The sequence below is a fragment of the Vulpes lagopus genome, chromosome 8, assembly GCF_018345385.1.
Source record: "Vulpes lagopus strain Blue_001 chromosome 8, ASM1834538v1, whole genome shotgun sequence".
In the NCBI taxonomy this organism is placed as follows: Eukaryota; Metazoa; Chordata; class Mammalia; order Carnivora; family Canidae; genus Vulpes; species Vulpes lagopus.
Window position 1 is genome coordinate 50,756,053 of NC_054831.1, and position 24,626 is coordinate 50,780,678.

Genomic DNA, 24,626 nt, shown 5'->3' on the forward strand with positions numbered 1-24,626 from the left:
AAATATAAAAAAATATAAATGTCTATATACAAATGTGTAAAATATATGTGTATGTAGATAGACATAGTGCATATAAAGCTGGTTGTAAATAATCTCAACTGTTACAGCACTCTGAAGTCATCAGATATTGGCTAATAATTTTATTTCAAAGAAGTATAGTCACTGAAAAGAAAAAGGTTAAACAAGGGTGTCTTAAAAATTACTAATTCTAAGATATTCTTCTTGTTAAGAATTGCTAGTTGAATCTGTGAATGTTGACAACTTTTCTCCACGAAAGAATATTCTTCAGTTAGCATTACATACTTTTATTTTTTATTTTTAATGAATTTTTTAAAATAAAGATTTATTTATTATTCATGAGATACACAGGCACAGGGAGAAGCAGGCTCCTTGCAGGGAGCCCAATGCAGGACTCAATCCCAGATCCTGGGATCACGACCTGAGCCGAAGGCAGGCGCGCAACTGCTGAGCCACCCAGGCATCCCAGCATTATATACTTTTAAGCAATTTTACATTTATACCATTCAAATCAGATGTAATAAGACAGTATAGGAAAATTTTTAGTAAATTATTTTATTTAGTTATAATACCCATCTCCAACAGCTTGAAATAAAAATTTCCATGGTCTTCAATTGAACTCTATGCCATTTTCCTTTAGAATGTCTTGTTTTTCATTAAAATAATTTCTAAACCACTCTATGTGTTCAATCTTCTGTTTAACACTCAGGTATGGGTTTTTGGAAAGGCCACAGGTCACCAGTTCCATGAAGTGGCGAATTGGTCCTTGCTTTGGAAAATCTTTCAGGTGTATATCCAGAAATATATGTTCATGAAATTCTGAACCCTCATCATCAAAACCTAGGAAATGAGATAAAAATCCATTATAATTTTGGTGTATAACCTCTACCATAAAATTAACATTGATGAGTATTGCAGTTAAAGCCATGAATCTTGGAGTTAGACCTAGGTTTGCCCACCAATATAACAACTGTGACTGGGCAAATTAACTTCTCTGAGCAACAGTTTTGGGGAATAAAATGAAGATTAAAAAAGAACCTTCTTGTGGGGTTTCTGTAAAGATTACATAGACACAAAGCTTATACAACTCTTTTATAACTCTTAGCATATTATGCATGTTCAAAGTGTAGCAGCAGCTACTGCTAATGAAAACTTAAAATCTAAAGCAACCACTAAGAAAACTTTACAAATTATACTAAAAAAATTTACATAAATAAAACAAAATAGAATCCTAAAACATGTTCAAGCAGAGCACATGAGGCCGCCCCAAAAAGGGGAATGAACAAGTAATGAAATAGGAGACTTAAGTCCTAACAAATCAATAATTACTTCAAATGTAAATGATCTAAATACATTGATCAGGGCAGCCTGGTGGCTCAGCGGTTTAGCGCCACCTTCAGCCCAGGGCCTGATCCTGGAGACCCTGGATCGATTTCGACGTCGGGCTCCCTGCATGGAGCCTGTTTCTCCCTCTGCCTGTGTCTCTGCCTCTCTCTCTCTCAAGAATAAATAAATAAAATCTTTTAAAAAAATAAATACACTGATCAAAAGATACAGATTGCAGAGTAGGTATAAAAAAGTGCTCCAACTATATGCTTTCTATAAGATACTCACTTCGAACACAACATACATAGGTAGTTTGAAAAGAAAAAGATGGAGAAAAATGTATCTTAACATTAAATTTTTAAAAAAAGGAAGCATGGAAAAAAAAAAAAAAAAGGAAGCATGAGGGCAGACCCAGTGGCGCAGCGGTTTAGCCCGCCTGCAGCCCAGGGCATGATCCTGGAGACCCTGGATCGAGTCCCATATCAGGCTCTCTGTATGATGCCTGCTTCTCCCTCTGCCTGTGTCTCTGCCTCTCTCTCTCTCTATGAATAAATAAATAAAATCTTAAAAAAAATAAAAATAGGGATCCCTGGGTGGCGCAGTGGTTTAGCGCCTGCCTTTGGCCCAGGGCGTGATCCTGGAGACCCAGGATCGAATCCCACATCGGGCTCCTGGTGCATGGAGCCTGCTTCTCCCTCTGCCTGTGTCTCTGCCTCTCTCTCTCTCTCTCTTTCTCTCTCTCTCTGTGACTATCATAAATAAATAAATTTAAAAAAAATAAAAAAAGGAAGCATGAGTGGTTATATGATTATCAGACAAAAGAGACTTCAGAGCAAAGAAAATTACTAGGGAGAAAGAAAAACATTACATAACAAAAGGGTCAAGGGTCAATCCACAAAGAGTGATCTGAATTACATATGCACTAAGCAACAGAGTTTCTAAATACATGAAAACAAATATGATAGAAATAAAGGAGAAATAGAAAAGCTGACAGTTATAGTGGGGATTTCAACAGTCTACTGTCGGTAACTTTGAGAACTATGAGGTAGAAAATTAGCCAGGATAAAGAAGCTCCGAACAACATCAACAAACATTATCAAACTGATGTCTACAGAACCCTCCACCAAACTATTTCAGAATATGAATTCTTTTCAAGCATTCATGGAACATTCACCTGGCTGGACCACATGTGGGGTTACAAACTACAAGACATTTAAAATAACTGGAGTGATACACAGTACATTCTCAGATCATAATGGAATCCAACTAGAAATCAGTAACAGAAAGACAATAGGAAACAGTTAAAAATTAAATATACTTAAAAATAATTCATAGGTCTAGCTGAAATCGCAAAGATAATTCAGAAAACACTCAGAATTGAATGAAAAATGAAAACAAAACAAATCAAAATCAGTGGGACAAGACTAAAGCAGTGCTAAGAGGTATACATGCAGCACTAAATGAATACATAAGAGGAAAAATCTCAAATCAATAATCTAAGTTCCCACCTCAAGAACCTAGCAAAGGAGCAAAACAATCCTAAAGCAAGAAAAATGAAGGAGGGTGGCTCAGCAGTTGAATGTCTGCCTTCAGCCCAGGGCGTGATCCTGGAGTCCCAGGATCAAGTCCCATATCTTGCTCCCTGCCTGAAGCCTGCTTCTCCCTCTGTCTTGTCTCTGCCTCTCTCTTTCTCTCTCTCTCTCTCTCTGTCTCTCATGAATAAATAAATAAATAAAATCTTAAAAAAAAAAAAGAAAGAAAAAGGAAGGAAATAATAAAGAAAATATCCAAAATCAGTAAAATTGAAAACAGAAAAATAGAGACAAAGCAACAAAACCAATACTAGTTCTTCAAAAAAAAGAATCAGTAAAATTGATAAATTTCTATTAAGTCTGATAAAGAAAAGAGTGACACAGAAATGAAAAGGAGGTTATTGCTATAAAAACTGAAATCATTAGGGATAAGGGAATACCACAAACAAGTAGCTCAACAACTTAAAAAAATGGACAATTAAAAAAAAATACACTAAAGGACCAAAATTCAAGCCAAAATAAAATAGATTACTTGAATAGTCTCATAACTATTAAAGAAAAGGAATTTGTAGTTTAAAAGGTCTCAAAAGGGGATCCCTGGGTGGCTCAGTGGTTTAGTGCCTGCCTTTGGCCCAGGGTGTGATCCTGGAGTCCCAGGATTGAGTCCCGCATCAGGCTCCCTGCATGCAGCCTGCTTCTCCCTCTGCCTGTGTCTCTGGAGCTTCTCTCTCTCTCTCCCTCTGTCTCTCATGAATAAGTAAATAAAATCTTTAAAAAAATAAAAATAAAAATAAAGGTCTCAAAAAAGAAATTCCTCAGCCCACATGGCTTCAACTGAGAATTTTAACACTGAAAGAAAAACTAACACCAGCTTTACACAATCTCTTCCAGAAAGTAGAATACTCCTAACTCATTTTATAAGGCCAGTATTACCTTGTTATCAAACCAAAGACACAACCACAAAACAAATAAATGAACTGAGAGAGAGAAAGTTACAAACCATTATCTCTAATGAACTTGGAGGCAGAAACTTTTAACAAAATTAGCAAACAAACCAACAATTAATAAAGAGATTTATATACCAAGATTAAGTGGGACTTAAAACAGCTATGCAGGGCGGTTTAACATTTGGAAATCAATGTAATCCATTGATTTAAATGGATTTAAAGAAGGACATTGTTAAAGAAGCAATGTCCTATGACACAATACCCCCCCCTCTTGACCTTGGGGTTATGAGTTTGAGCCCCATGTTAGGTGTAGAGATTACAAACTGGTTAACAAGCCAGATGTCTTTTTCCAGGTGAATGGCTACACAAACTATATGTCACATTCAAATCATGGACTATTACTCAACTAAAAACAAGCTACAAACATACTGATACATGCAACAACTTGGATAAATCTCCAGATAATTATTCAGGCTGAGTGAAAAAAAGTTAATTCCCAAAGGTTACACACTGTAAGATCATATTCGTATATATTTCTTGAAGTGACAAATTTATAGAAATGGTGAAAGGATTTAGTGATTGTGAGGGATCCAGGACTAAGAAAGGGAGGCAGTGGAAGGCAAGCAGGTGTGGTCACAAAAGGGCTATACGAGGGCTCTTTGAAGTGATGGAACTGTGTATCTTGACTGCAGTGGTGGTCACGTGAGTCTACATATGTGATAAAATTGTACATTATTAAATATGTACATGTAAAGGAGTACTTATAAAACTGGTGACAACTGAACATGGTTGAATTGTATCAATGTCAATTGCCTGGCTGTAATACTGTAATAGGATTTTGTAGGAAGTAACTGTTGGGCAAAACTGTGTAAAGGCTAACCAGGATACTTACTTCTTCAGTGGCATGTGAATATACAATTCTCTCAAAATAAAAGGCTTACATGCTTTCTTTTTTTTTTTTTTTTTTTTTTTGCTTACATGCTTTCTACTTACTTAGAGTTAGTTTATATTTACTGAAAGAGATTTTTTTTTTTTTTGAAAGAGATTTTTTAAAAATTTATTTGGACATTTAAAGATCTATGTGTTATTTTTATTGAAGCTAAAGTAAATACAAAATAAATCAAAGTGGCAGATTGACAAATGGCCACATATCACTTCTATACCTCTATACATGCCCCTTCACAATGTGACTTTGTCATTCTCCCCATAAATGGAGGCTGTTTCTCAAACACCTGATTCAGCATTGGCCAAGTGACCTGCTTTGGTCAATGGGATATTACTAAACACAGTGCAAAGGCTTGAAAAGTACTTGCTACTCCTGTGAGATGATGAGTGACATATAACCCAGTTACCTCCATCTCCCCTGACAACAGCCAGCACCAACAACCAGACATGTGAAACAAGCCACTCTAGAGGGAACTGCCCTCAACTAAGCTGCCAAAACTAACAAGAAAGCCCATAAATTCATGATCAGTTATAACTTAGTTGTAAAGTTTCAGGGGTAGCATGTTACATATCAAAAACTGACAACACTTATTACACTTACACTTTTTTGGTGGCATACATATGGCTAAAGAATATTCAAGAGCAAGACTGTTGACTGAGTAGTGGCAAACACATGATTAAATTTAAAGTCAAGGTCAAAGCTAAAATAAAAATGATTTTTTAAATCAATCCAATATATAATAACTACTACAAAACCTAAGTAGGAATAATGCCACCTTACTGCTCCTATAAATCTCTATGCTGACAAAGCAAAGCAGAAGGCGTAAACCAGTTCTCAAAAACAAAAACAAAAACAAAAAAACCCAAACTGGATAAAAGCTACTTTAAACTGGGAAATAATTTATATATTTTATGTGGTAAAACAACAAACTAATTTTTTACATAAATGAAAAACACAACACTGGGAAGCAAAGCTATAAACACAGGACATGTCATTTTGTCATTTTCAGTATTAGGTTCAGAAACTGGCATGGCATGACTCACTCCTAAAAATAAAACATCTTTCCCCAAAAGCATCAAAGTTAATCTGGAAGCTGTTAGTAGAGAGTACATGACATTTTACTAATCTTAAAATTTAGAAATAAGAAATACAGAAGAATATTATCGAACTCTTGAAGCTCCAAATTCCAATGCCAGTCTCTCAAAGTATTCTGAAGTTCCTAAGTGTATACTGAGGGGAGTGATCAAAGTGAGAGAGTTTCCACAGTTCCTTTCCTGTTTTTCATTCAGATAACAATTGCCTCAGGAGCTGGAAATGAGATACCTCCCCTTCCCACGCACCCTAAAGCATCAATAATATGCAGAGTGCATACGGAAACTTGTCACATTTATCTCCCTAACCTGACCAAGAGACATATTTTTTTTTCCTTTTGTAAAAATTAAACTTTTTCAACAACCAGGTCAAATTTAAGATAAATTCCTTTGGAGTTTGGGCAATTAAGATTTTGATGAACTGAAGTGTTTTACTCTTGATGAGAATGTACACTAACTCTTATTTTCCAGTTACCCTATTTGGTGGTTCCTAGAAAATACACATCCTCACTAATAGTTTAAGATTTGAGATCCTGGGCAGCCTGGGTGGCTCAAAGGCTTGGGCCTTTGACCCAGGGTGTGATCCTGGAGACCCGGGATCAACTCCCACATCGGGCTCCCTGCATGGAGCCTGCTTCTCCCTTTGCCTGTGTCTCTGCCTGTCTCTCTCTCTCTGTGTGTGTCTCATGAATAAATAAATAAAATCTTAAAAAAAAAAAAAAAAAAGATTGAGATCCTTCTAGGATAGTAAACCCTTTCACGATATTGTTGTAGGAACAGAGATGATGATGGTTGATGATGCTTTACTTGTACAACCTCACTTGTTTATCAGAAGAATCCTGTAAAATAAATCCTATCATTATTGCCATTATTTCATAGACAGGGGAAGTGAGGCTTAGTGAGATTAAGCATACAATTCACTCAAAACTTGAACTCCTAATCACTGTCTCTCCTAAATAAAGTCACAAGTTATCCTACCTCAATATTGGGTCTTAAAACCATGTTTTTAACTATCAGGACTTAGAATATCCAAGTTTCATCAAATAATGAAATCTTCCCTTAATGTATTGTTAACTTTTTTCTTTTTAAAAATCTGTGTTCACATCGGGGGGTGAATATCATTTATACGTATTATATACCAAGAACTGCGCTGAGCAACTCAAATAACTTTGTCTTACTTCTTACATTCTTTCAATGAGGTATCTTTAATTTTACAAACGAGGAGACACATCTAGTATTTTAACCTCAAGAGGTTAGTTTCCTCAAAGGCAAATGGCGAATCACTAAGAGAGTTGGATCTGTACCATGATTTGCACAACTAAAAAGTCCTTGGGCTTTTTTCACCTTTCCTTGATACCCACACCAGAGTATGGAAAGCATAATACTTTGAGAAATACTCATGTTATGTGACAGATGAAACAACATCCTTTATTACTGCATATACCATACAAATACATAATATATTCAGAATTTGTTAAAGGAATTATCATTCTTGAAAAAGTTTTCCTATAAAGTAAAACTTTATGAAGATGCAAGACAATATGTTTCTGATATTTAAGCTTCTATTCTACTTATTAACCCAAACAAATGAGATTTTCAAAAAATAAAATGTTACAGTGACAGCATAATACTACAAAGGTTAAAATATGGACTACATTTTCCTACGACTTAGTGAGGTGTTTACAATTCCTAGCTAACTGTACATGAATCTCTTCTAATTGAAAATATACCTAAACTGTTTAGCTGATGATAACATAAAAAATGGCATAAAATAAATAGCACAGTAATACAATATCCCTTTTGAGTGAGGAAGAGGTAACATCTCCAGAATAATCTTCAGGAAAGTAGATAATAGCATCTAGTAATTCAAAGAATGTAGGTATGTATGCAGCCTGAGTTCCAAAAAATTTTGAAGCCTTCTAACATCTTTCCTTTAGGTAGCTTTCAAGCAGGAGAACCTTGCATCTCTTTAATGCAACAGTTTTATGAGTAAAAGATAACTAAGCATAAAACGTTCAGAGTTGTAATGTTCTCCAAAATTGAAATTTGATCTCATACTCAGGATTTAATATAAGAGAAGATTTTCCAGGTAATCTCCTGCTCGGCAATTAGGAAACTGTCATTATTTCCAGTCAATACTTTCATGTCACGTAAAAATTCATGATGCATTTCTGCTGTATAATTTTACTTCCTTTTAAAATTTGTATTATTTTTTTAAGTAGTCTTTATACCAGCAAAGAGCCCAACATGGGGCTTGAGCTCATGACCATGACGTCAAGACCTGAGCGGAGATCAAGAGCTGGATGCTTAGCGGTGCATCGGTGACTCAGTCAGTTAATCTGCCTTTGGCTAAGGTCATGATCTTGGGGTCCTGGGAACAAGCCCCATGGTGGGCTCCCTCCTCAGCGGCTGGTCTCCTTCTCCCTCTCCCTCTGCCCCTCCACACTGCTTGTGCTCACTCTCAAATAAATAAATACAATCTTTATTATTACTAAATTTCTTTTCAGACACCACAAGGATGTTTATACAAGGCTCTAAAATTCATGAAAATATCTAGACTCTGAACACCTGCCAGATTTCATCTCCATACTGAATTTTTTTTTCCATACTTAATTTTATAAACCTCTGAAATTAAGACCTACCTGCTTCATTGTTAATTGGAAACTCCCATAGCTTCCCATCTTTCGTCCACTGGATCATTTCTGCAAAACCATTCTGAAGCGGCTGTTCATTTACTGCAGCTAACTGTTTAGCAAATTCTATATCCCAGAGTGAAGGTGTAGTCTCTATAATAGAAACATTTCAAATCATCACAAGTCAATGTATATATCTTTATTTTTTTTAATGTAATACAATTAACTCCAAATTGGTAACACACTTCAGGCCCTGCGGCTTAGAAATAAACAGTATATGATGAAAGGTCACTCTTGAGAGCTAAAACTAAACAAAAATGACATAAAAAGCCTACAGTGACAATTACTGCAAGCCTTTTGTTTTACTACACTGCTAGGCAAGCAATCTCTAAAGTCTCACTGCCCCCTCTACTGGAAAGGAATAAAAAGGCATATTTTGTTTAAGAATGTTTTCATGAATGCAAATATTTTTTTAAAAGGTTTATTTATTTTAGGGATCCCTGGGTGGCGCAGCGGTTTGGCGCCTGCCTTTGGCCCAGGGCGCGATCCTGGAGACCCGGGATCGAATCCCACGTCGGGCTCCCGGTGCATGGAGCCTGCTTCTCCCTCTGCCTGTGTCTCTGCCTCTCTCTCTATCTCTCTGTGACTATCATAAATAAATAAAAAAATTAAAAAAAAAAAAAAAAAAGGTTTATTTATTTTAGAGAGAGAAAGCACATGAGTGAAGGGGGGGTAGTAGAGAATCTCAAGCAGACTCCCCGCTGAGCATAGATCTCACAACCCTGAGAACAGATCTGAGCCAAAATCAAGAGTTGGATGCTTTACCGACTGAACCACACAGGGGCCCCACAAATGTGAATATTTTTTATATAACATGTGACTTTGATATTTAAACTTCAGCCTATTTATTTTTAGTCTGTCAAGATAAATCACAATGTTCTACTATTAAAGACCAAATATATCAAATTAACATAAAAATAATGACAATACTACTAATGAATATGGAGCACTTACTCTGTGTTAATGCTTTTTATTTTTTTAGGATTTTTTTCCATTTATTCATGAGAGACACAGAGAAGGAGGCAAAGACATAGGCAGAGGGAGAAGCAGGTTCCCTGTGGGGAGACTCAATCCCTTGACCCCAGGATCATGCCCTGAGCCAAAGGCACTCAACCACTGAGCCACCCAGACGTCTCTGTGTTAATGCTTTTTATGCATTAGTTCATTTGATCCTCACTACCAACTCTGTAAGTTCATATAATGTTAGCTGTTATAACCACCATTATATTGCATTTCAATCATTTATTTGCTTTGGAAATTGAAGACATCTTGCAAGAATGAATCCTATTTCCACCAGGCACTGCTAGTAGGAATGTAAAATGGAACAACCTCTTTGAAAAATAGTTTGGCAGTTTCTCAAAAAAGTTATAAATACATTTAGTGTACAACTATCTGACTCCTAGATATTTCCCCCAAAGAAAATATATGTGTCCACACAGACTTGTATGTGAAGGTTCATGTGTGACTAGGCCTGACCATGTACTGACTGCTGTAAATTAAGCATGTGGGCCCTAGGACATCTGAGGGAGAGAAAAGATCACATCAGTTAACTTAATTAGCCACATCTACAAGAGTAATCACAGCAGCAAAATAATTGAGTGATTATAGTCACAGTTTATAGATTTGTTCAGTGGACACTGACCAACTCATGTCTTTTCTGTGACCACGATCATCACCACCATCATCATTACTGCTCATAGCTACAGCGAGGTACTGAATGTACCCTGTGTTCCTGGCATGGTGCCTGACACTTTAATTATATTACCTCATTTAATCCTTCAGAAGTATGTATTAGCTCCATTTTCTAGATGGAAAAAGGGAACTCAGAGAAGTTAGTCTGGCAGAAATTATTATTTGAATAATCCACATCTATCAGACTCCTTCCACTAAAGCTATATTGTCTCTCAGCTCTAGATTACTCCAGGATAAGCAGGAAGGTCTCCAACTATATCCTTTGCAGGAGTGGTAGGAACCTGGAGGGGAGCAAAATGTGGGAACCGTGGGAGAGAAGAACTCATTCATTCCATCATTACGTAACTACTCAATACCAACTCTACATCAGGCATTGTTTTAGGTGGTAATGAAATAGCTGTGAAAAAATGCTAAATTTGTTTGTACATAGGTGGTACTGTACTTAATTGGAAACAAAAGGCATTCTTCAGTACTTTTGTTAGAGTAAATTTTTAAAAAAGATTTTACTTATTTATTCAAGAGAGTGAGAAAGAGAAAGCAAGCAGTGGGAGGAGCAGAGGGAGAGGGATAAGCAGACTCCACTCCATCCCACAATCTTGAGATGACCATGACCTGAGCTGAAACCAAGAATGGGCTGCTTACCCAAGTAAGCCACATAGGTGAGATTAAATTTTATAAATTTGTACTACTTTATTAGAGTACAATCACTTTATATTGTTTTATAAAACACATAAAACTTCAGTGTTTCCTTGCCAGCTAATTTCAGTTTTAGGAATAGGATTTCTGATTAAAAAAGCAAGCTGGCTCCTTCAAGAATCTGAGTGTCTCTTTCGGCTGTTCATTAGGTAGATAATAGCAGCTGCCCTGTAAATAAATTCCCTTTTTGAAGTAAGTTTAACAGCTGCCACTTTAACAGGGAAGAGGTGATCCATTCTCCATGACTGCATGTTTTGCTTTTTTTCATGAAGCTTGTTACAATCATCTATGTGTGTATGTATATGTATGTGTATGCGTGCATGCACATTCTGTATTTCCTTTTTTTTTTTTCTTTAAGGTAATCGCAACACCCAACCGTTGGGCTTGAACCCATGACCCTGAGACCCAAAGTTACATGCTCTGAGGACTGAGCCAGTCAAGTGGCCCTTGTATTTCCTATCCATCGTACAGGACAGAATGTAATTTTCACAATAAAAGAAGGTGGGTTGTTCTCTTTGCTTCACCTTCAGTTTATTTTTTATTTTTAAAAATGTTTTATTTATTCATGAGAGACACAGAGAGTCAGAGACACAGGCAGAAGAACAAGCAGGATCCCTGTAGGGAGCCCAATGTGGGACTTGATCCCAGAACCCTGGGATCACATGCCGAGCCAAAAACGAATGTTCAACCCCTGAGCCACCCAGGCGTCCCTCATCTTCAGTTTAAATGAACAAACACTGAATTAACTCCTTTCCTCTATGGCTAGATATTTTATAGCTCAATTTATTTAAAAAAGGCATTTATGATTTAAGATAATTGCTATGATCTGTCAGCCATTTGGCTAGGTGCTTCTAGGCATACAAAAATCAGTGAAATCCAGCCCCTAATATTTAGGAGTTTGCTGAATAGTGGGAAAAACCAGATGTTTATATAAGTAACTGACAGATTATATGAGCCATTAGAGGCTAGCCTCAGAACTTAATTATAAAATTATTTTTATGAAGTCCAAAAAGATAACTTCTAATCTTTGGAAATGAAAGTCACTTGTAAACTGAAGACCATTTGTATCGAGTTTCCTCATTTATTTTACATTATCAGTAAATTGGGATGCCTGGGTGGCTCAGTGGTTGAGTGTCTGCCTTTGGCTCAGGGTATGATCCCCGGTCTGGGGATCGAGTCCTGCATCGGGCCCCCAGCATGGACCCTGCTTCCCCCTCTGCCTCTCTCTGTGTCTCTCATGAATAAATAAATAAAATCTTAAAAATAAATAATCAGTAAATCATATTTAATGTCAAGGAAGAAGACACTTTCCTATCTCTTTTAATTACTTACAATGGGAAATATGAAGGATCTGACTTCTTACCAAAGAAAGAAGGGGTAAGAACAGAGAACATGGTTCTGTGTGAAAACATACACACACAGGTCGCTAAATATATTTCTTGAAGGCTCTTCTTTCCAGTTCTTACACAATCACTAAATCACTTCATTAAGTTACTTCTACAAATGCTATTTTCTCTTCTAGATAGCAAACGGCCTTAGGGCAGAAACCCCAGTTTATCTTTTGTAATAGTACAGTTTCAAACTGGGGTGATCATTAATATTCTAACCCACATCAATAGCCAATGGATAGCTCTGGATTTATGAAGTTGGCAGTACCTATCTCCTATTGTCCCACAGAATGCAACATTTCAAGGGAGGAATCTGACCAAGACTAGCAATGTCAACAACTACATTCATAACCAGGATCCAGGCCAATGACAGGATGAATTATTAAAATACCTGACATTGTACAATCAAAACATTAAGGACTTTTTTTTGAAAGATGGGATGTTTCTACACCTGAGAAATAATGTTTGTTTGTTTAAAGATTTATTTATGTATTCATGAGAGACAGAGAGAGAATGGCAGAGACACAGGCAGAGGGAGAAGCAGGCTCCCTGTAGGGAACCCAATGTGGGTCTCAATCCCTGGACCCCGGGATCAGACCCTGAGCCAAAGGCATATGCTCAACTGCTGAGCCTCCCAGGCATCCCTGAGAAATAGTGTTCTTAACAAACCTGTTTCAGATGTCTCTTCAGTAACTGCCTTAAGGTCAAAAATATTAAGTCTCTTCCCTTTGAGCATATTTTTCCTAAGACTGAAAAAGAAAAAATAATTTAATTTTTATACATTGCCAAGAAAAAATTAATTAAGAAAAAAAATTTTTTTAAAAGATTGCATTTATTTATTTATTCATGAAAGACACAGAGAGAGAGAGAGAGGCAGAGACACAGGCAGAGGAAGAAGCAGGCTTCACGCAGGGAGCCTGATGCGGCATTCGATTCCAGGACTTCAGGATCGTGCCCTGGGCCAAAGGTAGGCACTAAACCACTGAGCCATCCAAGGATCCCCAAGAAAAAAATTTTATATGAAAGACTAGGATAGAATTTTTTAAAAATTCCACTGACCCACACCAGACATTTTATTTTTATTTTTTTCACACCAGACATTTTAACTAAATTGTCAGATCTTTAGAACTGATACTAAAAACCGGAACAAATGCACTTGAAATTTTGCATCATGATACAATAAAGCAGTTTAAGTAGCTTAATTTCCAAAATATCTAACTGAAAAGATTAGCTTAATGTGCTATAATTTTTATGTGATCCATTTCATATTGAAGTTTTAGAAAACTCAACATTAGAAAGCTATTAGAATATGCTAAATTATAAACTGTTAAAGCCAACATTTGTCTTAGTTTAAGGGTAGAAAACACTGCCTGTTTAATTACAAACTATAATTATAAAAGATGGAATAGATAAATCAAAACATTCCCACTTATAAGGCACTCATTCTGCAATTTTAACATAATGATTAATTTTTTTTACATAACATTTATAATTAACTATTGAAATTAATGTCAGGGAGTTAATAGGTAACTTTTCCCTGTGTATTTTAATCAACTGCTTTATGCATCAATTCACATTCATACTTGAATAAATTTACTGGTAGATTAAAAACTAATGCAAAACTGGAGAGTTCACTTTAAAATAATTTTGAATTCTCTTCTGAATCAAAATTACTTTCTTCTATGAAATTACATTAACTGAAAAAATTTAAATACCATATTGAAATTAGATAAAGTGATCTTAAATCACTTAAGTTTTCCTCTAGCTGGCTCCCAAGTATTTTTTTCTTTTTTTTATGATTTTATTTATTTATTCATGAGAGACACAGGCAGAGGGAGAAGCAGACTCCCTACAGGAAGCCTGATGTGGGACTCAATCCCAGGGCCCCAGTGTCATGCCCTGAGCGAAAGCCTCAATGGCTGAGCCACCCAGGTGTCTGGATCCTCAAGTATTCTTAAATAAAGGTATTTATGCTCCCCAACTCTTCTCAGTGCTTTGTATCCTTCTCCCCACCTGCACTCCCTCATTTTGCATCAGGTAAACAGGATGATACATTAAGGTAACTCACAGTAAAGAGGGAATGATTTGGTCAAGTATGGAATTTTAGAACGTACTAAAGAGGAAGCGAAGGGAACAGTCATTTGCTATGCATCTACTATATATAGTTGGCACATTCCTTTCCTATTTCTCAAGAAAGCCATTTAAGTTAGGCTTCAATTTTAGCATTTTATAGATAAGGAAACAGACCAACAAGGCTATATAAGTTGCCCCAGTCCCAGAATTAGTCAGTGGCACAGTGCCAAGATTCTGAGGCAGGCCAGAATGACTCCAGTCAGTGCCCTGTGCCTCACCCCTCTCTGTCTCTTGCTGAAAGAATAAGCCCAGGGTACATTTGTGGTGATCAGTTCAGGCCAAGACCATCTCAGGCTGTCCCACAACAAAGCACAGTGAATACGCTGGTATCTCACCACGGCTTCCCCTTACTCTAGGGTCCTTCAGCCAGCTTTTCAACACAGTCATTATATGCACATAAACGCCTGTCCTAATTTTTTAGCTTCTCCCTTGCCACCTTTTAATTTTTAAAACTTTTTTTTTTTTTTTGATATGTGCATTGGGGGTTGGGGATGGGGGCAGAGGGAGAGACAGAATCTTAAGGAGGCTCCATGCCCAACACAGAGCCCATGCGGGACTCAATTTCACAACCCTGAGATCATGACCTGAGCTGAAATGAAGAGATGGACACTTAACCAACTGAGCCACCCAGGTGCCCCATCACCTTCTAATTGTTAATGACAGCTAATATCATTAAGGATTAAATTATGATATACCATTCTGATGTAGCTACATGGGATCATTTCAAAGACGACTAATTCAAACAAGACAAATAAAAAATTTTTTTTAAGTAAGCTCTACGGCCAACACGGGGCTTGAACTCACAACTTCCTGAGTCCCACCTCTACTGACTGAGTCAGCCAGGGACCCCTGAAATTAAATATTCTTGAGGAATCTTAGTAAAACACTAAGTACACATTCTACTTTATTCAATAATATGTCATAGGTATAAAATCACTTTAAACTAGTAATTCAAATAATCTCCCTAAGTCAACTATAACTTCTTGACTTCATTTTTAACTGTTGAGTATCTTTTAGAATTGTCCTGTACATATTAGTACTTGAACTTCTGAAAGGAGCTAACTCAAGTTGCTGGGATTATACTTAAAATCCACAGAACACATAACACACTAAAAATACTCCCAACTGTAAGCATCATCTTCTATAAAGATGATGTAAGTTTTTATTAGAGCATTAGAGCATACTAAATATACTAAATATACTAAGTATCTGGTTCCCCCTTCTCAACTACCATTTCATGGCCTCAAAGGAGAGAAAACAAACTTTCTATAAATACAGACAGCTTTCTATCATAGAATAATTACATAAGGCATGGCTTAACATCTTTAAGTCTGCAAATTACCAAATTCAAATTGCTACAAATAATTTACCACGTTAAGGTATTATAATAGGTCTTCCTTTCTTTTTTTTTTTTTTTGATGGTGGATTATTTCTCCAAGGTATGAATAATGATAATTATACAGAGAGATATAAAGATTTTTTTTAAATTTTTACTTATTTATGATAGTCACACACAGAGAGAGAGAGAGGCAGAGACACAGGCAGAGGGAGAAGCAGGCTCCATGCACTGAGAGCCCGACATGGGATTCGATCCCAGGTCTCCAGGATCGCGCCCTGGGCCAAAGGCAGGCGCTAAACCGCTGCGCCACCCAGGGATCCCAGATATAAAGATTATATAAATATACATTGTTATATACATATCAGAATGAAAATGATGCTTCTTACAAAATGTTCGTTTGTTCAGAATTCAATCAGCTCCACTTATCCTAAATCAGGAGACTTCTATTCATCATGGATAAATGGAAGGCAGGGCCTAATTTGATTAATGGTAGAGAAAAGCATAAGACTGCTAAACCCAGAACATCTTTTCCTTTACAGGAAATGGTACATGCAAAGCGTGAAGACAGATAAAAATGCATCCATAGGGATCCCTGGGTGGCGCAGCGGTTTAGCGCCTGCCTTTGGCCCAGGGCACGATCCTGGAGACCCAGGATCGAATCCCATGTCGGGCTCCCGGTGCATGGAGCCTGCTTCTCCCTCTGCCTGTGTCTCTGCCTCTCTCTCTCTCTCTCTGTGACTATCATAAATAAATAAAAATAAAAAAAAATAAATTAAAAAAAAATGCATCCATAATGCTCAAATATCTATCAGCAATAACACGCACAGAATAAAGTACATATACAGAGAATTAAACAGAACCAAACAGACTGCAAAGCCTGAATACCTTTTTTTAACATCACTGGTCTTTTGGCTCATGTAGTCATCAGATCCTTCATCAAACTGAATTTGATGCACTGGTCTTGTACTAGCTCTAATTGTGGCAGATTTGGCAACTTTCATGTCTGATATTATGTTACTGACACTGAAATAAGAAAAAGGTCAAGTATATTAGAAATTGTAGCTACAGGATAGTAATAAACTTTCTTGCACATGGGATTCATATCACTTAATTCATTTTTTTTTTCACTTCCATGCACTAATACATTATAAAATGTTATGTTTAAATGAAAGATTATATGTCACACATTAACATTTACATTCCATAGACCACTAAGATTTGTTTCCTTTTGAAACATAACTTTTGAAGGTGTTCTTTAGAAATGTTCATTTAAAATATCAGTGTCACTTACGAAAAAGAATCAAACATTTGAAGTTGTGTATCAATTTCAAACCTGGAATGAAGTAATGAGATCAGAGGCTAAATGAGAAGGTGCCAGCTAAAAGGATAAGAGAAACAAGTGAAGGAAACAGGACTGAAGATGATCATGATACTGTGTATAAGATCAGATTAGTTAATAGGAAAAAGTTAATTTTCTCAGTAAACTGTCTTGTTCTGTTATTTGTTTTTAATAACATTACTGAATTTACTGTCTTTTTCAGGGACATGAAATTGTGTAACTTTGTGGGAAAAATTTAAACCATTCCACTGATCTTTTATTTTTAAAAAAACAGATTTCATTTATCCATTTGACAGAGGGAGACTGAGCACAAGCAGGAAGAGCTGCAGAAGGAAAGGGGAAAACAGGCTCCCCACTGAGCAGAGAGCCAGATGCGAGGCTCAGTCCCAGGACCTCAGGATCATGACATGAGCCGAGGGAGACACTCAACTTACTGAGCCACCCAGGTACCCCTGTTCAAACTCCATTGATCTTTTAAAAACTGCAATCTTTCTTAAAATGTGAGTTTTCTTTTTCTTTTTTTTTCTTTTTAAAGATTCATTATTTATTTTAGAGAAACAAAAGCAGACTCATTGCTGAGTGCAAAGTCTGACATAGGACTTGATCTCACAACCCTAAGATCAAACCTGAGCCAAAAACCACAACATGGACCAACAAACTGCACCACCCAGACACCTCAAGATGTGAATTTTCTTAAAAAAGCAAATTACTAATATTCCACTTAGGAGAAATATATATAAATGAATATATTGTGTACATTACTCACCAGTCATATGAAAAGAGCCTCTTTTGAAAAACTAGCATTACAGACAGAACTATTTGATTCACTAACCTAATTTTCGCTCTTCCTCCATTTTTCTGTGCCTTTGAGACTTCTTCATGCTGCTGGAGCTGCCTGAGCAGCTCTGACTTGGTTGTCTGCTTATCAAAAGGGAGAAAATCTGCAATAGCAGATGCAGCAGCTACCAACTCAGGACTCAAGGACTTGGTTCTAACAAAGAAAATGAAAACCAAATTAAAAAAAAAAAAAGGCATTACTTATTATGCCATTAGTTTAGTGTACAGTAAAATGATTTTTTCAGAGAAAACTTTTTTGCCATTCAAAAAATACCATTTCTGACAAAATCAAGAATTTTAAAATATTAGTTTTTTTTTTTTTTTTTTTTTAGTAGGTACTACAAACAAGGTGGAGCCTAAAGTAGGGCTCAAACTCAGGACCCTGAGGCCTGAGCCAAGATCAAGAGCCACACATTCAATTCACTGAGTCACCCAGGAGCTCTACATATTGGTTTTATATAAATTTTAAAAGACTCATTTATTTGAAAAAGAGATTGAGAGCGTGTGCTTGCATGAGATAGGGGAGGGTCAGAGGAGAAAAGCAGACTCCCTGCTGAGCAGGAAGCCCAACAGGGCAGGATCCTGGGGCTCCAGGATCATGACCTGAGCAGAAGGCAGATGCTTAACTGAGTCACCAAGGCGCCCCTTATATAAACTTTAAAATGTTAAAAGCTGAAGTTAATGGATACTTGTTGAAGCATAATACTAACTCAGAACAATATATTAAAGTAGAGGGGTGAGGAAAAGAAAAAAATGGCTATTATAATTTACTGGATTCTTAAATTAGATGCCAATTTATTTCAGAAACTATATATACTGCAAGCAAATATTAAAGTAGCTAAATCTATTCACCTATCATGATAAATCCATATAACAGTACTCAGCTCACACCAAAAACATGAATGAAACAATGAAAAGTTGTATTAAAAAAAAAAGTATGCACTGTATGATTCCATTTATATCAACTTCTAGAACAGGCAAAGTTAATGTAAGGTGAAAAAAAAATCAGAATAGTTGTGAGGCAGAAGGCTACTGACAGGAAGACAGAAATGAGAAATGCTCTGTGTCTTGATAAGCATGAGGCTACATGGACATATCATATCCATTTGACAAAATCCTATAGCTAAGATGTGCATGCTTCAAAGTATGCAAATTTTACCTGAAAAAAAAAAAAAGAACCATAAATCATCATCATGATCTAGCAAGAGATAGAAAGTAGGTAAAGATATAAATGACACAAGAAAGGCAAAATGTTGGTTACTGAAACTCTGTAGGTCCAAAGGGGTTCATTAACATGATATTGTTTTAAATTTTCCATAAGAAAAAGCTGTAAAAAAAAGCTCCTTTGGCAGTAATCAGGGTAAATTAATGCAAAAATATGCCAGATGTAAAAAGAAATTATCTAGCTTATTTACATATTCTCACAAAGAACTGCTACCTCAGTGAGTGGAATCCAAGTTAATGGTTTACTATATTTGACTTTCTACATAATGATCCATAATGATCGGTTGTCTAATATGCAAATCAAAGTTCCCAAATCCTTGAAGTTGTTGGATAAAGATTTAAGGACTTTACCTAAGATAGGAGAGTTCTAAAATCTGATTGCTAAAGAAGAAAAACGGGAGAATAAAAGAGGGAATATTACAATTTGTTAAAAAAAAAAAAAAAGAGCTACTTTCAAAACTATTATCTATGAATAAGGTCTGAACTTTACCTCAAATTACTTACAGAAACTACTTGAGAGGTCTGTTTTCAAATTTTAATATACATATTTGATCAGAATATACAAAGAAGAAAAAGAAAGAAAAAGAATATATAAAGAATATAGATGAGTATTCATTTTCTAGAGCCATGCATTTTATCACGATGATGTTCTTTGTAATCATAGCTTCTGGCTTTATAACTTGAAATGTTCTAATTAATAAAAATTTTCAGGGAGCCTCCATCATTGAAATAAGACAATCTTTACATACTGAGATCTTTCTACATAGATTTTTAAAAGGTGATGAGAACTTTATTTATTTATTTTTTTTTTTAAATTTTTATTTATTTATGATAGTCACAGAGAGATAGAGAGAGAGGCAGAGACACAGGCAGAGGGAGAAGCAGGCTCCATGCACCGGGAGCCCGACGTGGGATTCGATCCCAGGTCTCCAGGATCGCGCCCTGGGCCAAAGGCAGGCGCCAAACCGCTGCGCCACCCAGGGATCCCAGTGATGAGAACTTTAAAGTAACCTTTAACAATCTATTCTGTCCTATAATTCAGACTATTTCATGAAAACATATTTTATACCCTTCTGTACTTCCTAAACTTGTTTAAAATGAACTATATGACATACACAATTTTGGAAAAAAAAATGTTTTTTTTAAAGATTTTATTTATTCATGAGAGACACAGAGAGAATGGCAGAGACACAGGCAGAGGGAGAAGCAGGCTCCATGCAGGGAGCCTGACATGGGACTCCATCCTGGGACTCCAGGGCGCCCTGGGCCAAAGGCAGGCCCTAAACTGCTGAGCCACCCTGGGATCCCCTGGAAAAAAAATTCTAATTAGGGGAAGGATACTATTAAGGTGACACAGAAATTACCATAATTTTTGGCAACTTGATCACATATATCTAAAGACTAAGGGATGCTGCTGGCTGGCTCAGTTGGTTGAGCACCTGACTTAATTTTGGCTCAGGTTATGATCTCAGGGTTAGGAGGAGGAGCCCCAAGGTGCACTCATTCTCCCTCTGCTTCTCCCTTACTTGCGCTTGTGCTCCTTCCCTCTTCAAAAAAAAGAAAGAAGAAGAAGAAGAAGAAGAAGAAGAAGAAGAAGAAGAAGAAGAAGAAGAAGAAGAAGAAGAAGGAAGAAGAAGAAGAAGGAAGAAGAAGAAAGAAGAAAGAAGAAAGAAGAAGAAAGAAGAAAGAAGAAAGAAGAAAGAAGAAAGAAGAAAGAAGAAGAAGAAGAAGAAGAAGAAGAAGAAGAAGAAGAAGAAAGCTCAAAATATAATGCAACTCCTTTTACCTAGCAATTCTACTTCCAGGACTATTTGTCTAAAGAAAATAAGCAGATACATACATGGAATTTGAGAAATACTACACACTCCAAATTTAAGGCCTAAGTAGTTTCATCCTTGTGTCTGAAAGGCAAGTCACCTCTCAGATATCTGCATAGCTTTATCCATAACTTTATTTCAGGTCTCTCTCCTTTTTTTTTTTTTTTTTAGAGAGAATGCTTGGTGGGGGGAGGGGCAGAAGAAGTAGCTGAGAGAGAATCTCAAGCAGACTCCATGCTCAGTACCAAGCCTGATGCAGGGCTTGAACTCACAACCCCAAGATCACGACTTGAGCTGAAATCAAAAGCCGGACACCCAACCGAGCAACCTAAGCGCTCCTTTATTTCAGGTCTTTGCTCAATCACTATTCTTCCAAGATCCCTTTGTGTCTGTGTGGTATGAGTATATATACTCTCTCCCACCCTGTGATTCCCCTGCCATTATGTAAGAAGTAGAGACTTTTTTTTTTTTTTTTTTTTTTTTACTTTTTTTGAGACTGTTTTGTTCACTGTTCTACCTCCATCTCCTTGCCTGAGATACAACAACAATCTAAAGTTGCTGAATGAAAGACGTTAATCATAGCATTATTTTATACTAATGAAAAGCTAGAAATAATCTAAATTTCAACTCATGGATTCATCAATTAATAACTAGCTGAAACCTTCTTATTGGATAATCAGAACAGGTAGTTGCTTAGTTAAGATAAAGTAGGAGCTAGAAATTTTGGTCATTGCTGTACTCACCATGGGTCTTGTTAGGTTCTACAACAAATTCAGACTCACAGGACTACCACAAACATGCCTGGCCCAGTCTATTCAGAAGATAAAGGACAGAACAACAGTAGGCTGGCAGAGTAATCTCAGGTCAGCACTCATGTGGATGACACTGTACATGCCATCCAAAAGTTAGGACAGAAGATCCACACCATGCAGGCACGGGAGCTGTTTGGTTTAGTGCCCCACAGGAATTGGTGAGCTCTTATAACAAGGCCACAGTTTCCAGGGTCCCTACAATGGAATGCAGTTATAGGAGTAACTGCACTCAAGGAAGCATAGGTACCTATAGTTTTCCCAATCTGAATGCAATCAGGGGTCAATTTTATCATGGTATTGTTCCCTTCAGTACATCAGACATCAGCAGTCATCAGGTTAACAGGTGTGGCAGATTCTATTTTTAGAAAACAGAGACAGCATATTTCTGGTCCCACAAACTCTTCCAAAACCTTGCCAAATCCCCGAGAGAGGGAATCCATGTCCCCTCCCCTTAAAACCAGGGGAACCTTTGTGACTGCCTCCAAGAACAAAATAATAGAGATGACTCACTGTGACTTGTGATCCTAGGTCATATAAAGTGACACAGCTTTTGTTTGGCTCTCTTTTGAGATGTCTGTCCATAGAACTCAGCTAGCAGATTATGGAGAGCCCCAAAGACAGCCTCAGCCAAAGGCCAGCATCAGCCACTGGAATGTAAGTGAGCAAACCACCACCGTGCACAGGCCCTCCCTAGTGCAGAGTGGGGCAGACATAGCTACCTCTGCCACACTCTACCCAAGCCTCGGGATGGTTTGTTACGCAGCAACATGTAATTGGAACAGATTTTAGGGTCTGGAAGTTGGGTGCTACTGTAACAAAAAAAACAATATGTATGGGATAAATTTGGGTATTGGGCAGTGGGTAGAAATTGGAAAGACCTTGAGGGAAGTATTCTCGAGAGCCTCTGGCCTCAAAGAGACTTAGAGCCTGAGGGCCCTCAAAGCTGCTATGAGGGAGAACTTTGGGAAAACCAATATTACTGGAAGCTGCAGGAAAGGGGACTTCTATTTAGCAACTGTTGCTTGAAGTAATGTAAAAAATAGTTAATATACTCAGTGAATTGGGTGAGCCAGTAAAAGGAGACTTCCAGTATAGAAGGTGCCTCCTGGCTTCTTAGTTGCCGATGGTAAAATATGAGAAGAGATAAGAAAGAACTGTATCATATAAAGGAGTCAAGACTGGCGGGATCAAAAATAAAACATTTCTCATTCTCAGCAAATGATGCTAAAATTTAGAAATGGCTTCTGAACAGTGATCAAATTCAGGGCAATGTCAGGAAAACATGGTCTAACGATAAAGCCACAGGCATCACTATAAAACCCTTTGTTAAAATCTTAGATTTATTTTTTTCAAAGATTTATTTTTAAGTAATCTCTACAACAAATGTGGGGCTCAAATTCACAATCCTGAGATCAAGAATTACATACTCTACCAAAAGCGCCTGTCAGGCACCCCAAAATCTTAGAAAGATTTAAAATGGTACCTCAGAGAGCCTATAAACAGATAACAGGAATTCTAAAAACTTCTGGGTGTGGTCTCACAGCCTTGCACAGGGAGCTCAATGTAGAGTAGGACTTAAGTTCCCAAACAGTGCCCTACGGCATCCTGGAGCACCCTGGAGAAATACAGCTATCTCTCAGCGACCATGGGAACTACTAAGTCAAGGTGGTTCACAGTTTTGACCCTAGACTACTGCATTCCTTTTGATGACATCATATTTTTGTGAATGGTTCTGGCAGTTGCTATGATAAAAAAGCAAGTCCTCTCAGAAATCAATATGAAACAGGAAATGAGAGTGGCAGTGTCCACCCTGATTCCAAGGCTATATCATAAAAATACAAACTCCTTTGGCTCACTTTCTTTTGGTCCACTAGCCGCTGGAGCCCCACTGCCATGTACTGAGAAAGCCCAGGCCACACAGAGGCCACATGTAGGTGTTTCTGGTAACAGTCCTGACTAAGATCTTAGCTAACAGCCAGCTGCAACCCTCAAAGCTATGAATGAGCAAACCCTCAGATGATTCCAGCCACTGGACTTCCAAGTCTTCAGAGTGAGGGCAGAATAGAGCAGAATTAGCCTTCTCCACTGTGTTTTTCCAAAATAACCCATAGAATCCATGAGCATAAAAAATCGTTTTATGCCACTAAGTCTTACAGTAACTGTCATGTAGCCACACTAACTGTATCAATGGCCATTCAATGTAAAATAAAAATTAAAAAAAAAAAAAACTAAAAGCAGGGCATACATGGAGCCACCACAGTCCTAAAGCAAAGGTGATGATTAACCCAAATCTGTGCATCTGGGTTCCCTTAAAAAAAAAAAAAAAAAAAGAGGGTGGGGAACAAAATCATTAAAAGATACATTTATAAAAAAAATTTTATTAAGTCTATGCCCAGTGTGGGGCTCAAACTTTGACCCCAAGATCAAGTGTTGCATGCTCCACTGACTGAGCCAGCTAAGTGCTCCTAAAAGATACATTAAAAAGGGGAAAAAAAAAAAAAAGATTTGGGCACCTGGGTGGCTCAGTGGTTGAGCATCTCTGCCTATGTCTCTGCTTCTCTTTGTCTCTTGTGTATAAATAAATAAAACCTTTTTTAAAAAAGATTTATTTATTTGAGAGACAAAGTGAGAAAGTATGTGTGTGTAGGAAGAATAAAAAGAGAGGGACAAGCAGACTCCATGCTGAGTACAGAGACCATCGTGGGGCTGGATCTCAGAACCACTATATCATGGCCTGAGTTGAAACCAAGAGTCTGACACTCCACCAACTGTGCCATCCAGGAAACCCTAAAAGAT

General features: G+C 37.2%; 1 protein-coding gene across 3 annotated transcripts in view; it reads right to left on the reverse strand.

Moving 5' to 3' along the window:
- Window positions 1-557: 557 nt before the first annotated feature.
- The window catches only part of MRPS31 (mitochondrial ribosomal protein S31), a 57,635-nt gene continuing 33,566 nt past the window's right edge, over window positions 558-24,626 (reverse strand). For all 3 annotated transcript variants that reach the window (XM_041765057.1, XM_041765058.1, XM_041765056.1), the window contains 5 exons: window positions 17,973-18,131; window positions 16,687-16,824; window positions 12,999-13,078; window positions 8,503-8,646; window positions 558-858 (listed from right to left, as the gene is read on the reverse strand). In XM_041765057.1, the coding sequence (XP_041620991.1) occupies window positions 629-858; window positions 8,503-8,646; window positions 12,999-13,078; window positions 16,687-16,824; window positions 17,973-18,131 (751 nt within the window). In that variant the 3' untranslated portion in view covers window positions 558-628. The remainder of the gene's footprint in view (window positions 859-8,502; window positions 8,647-12,998; window positions 13,079-16,686; window positions 16,825-17,972; window positions 18,132-24,626) is intronic.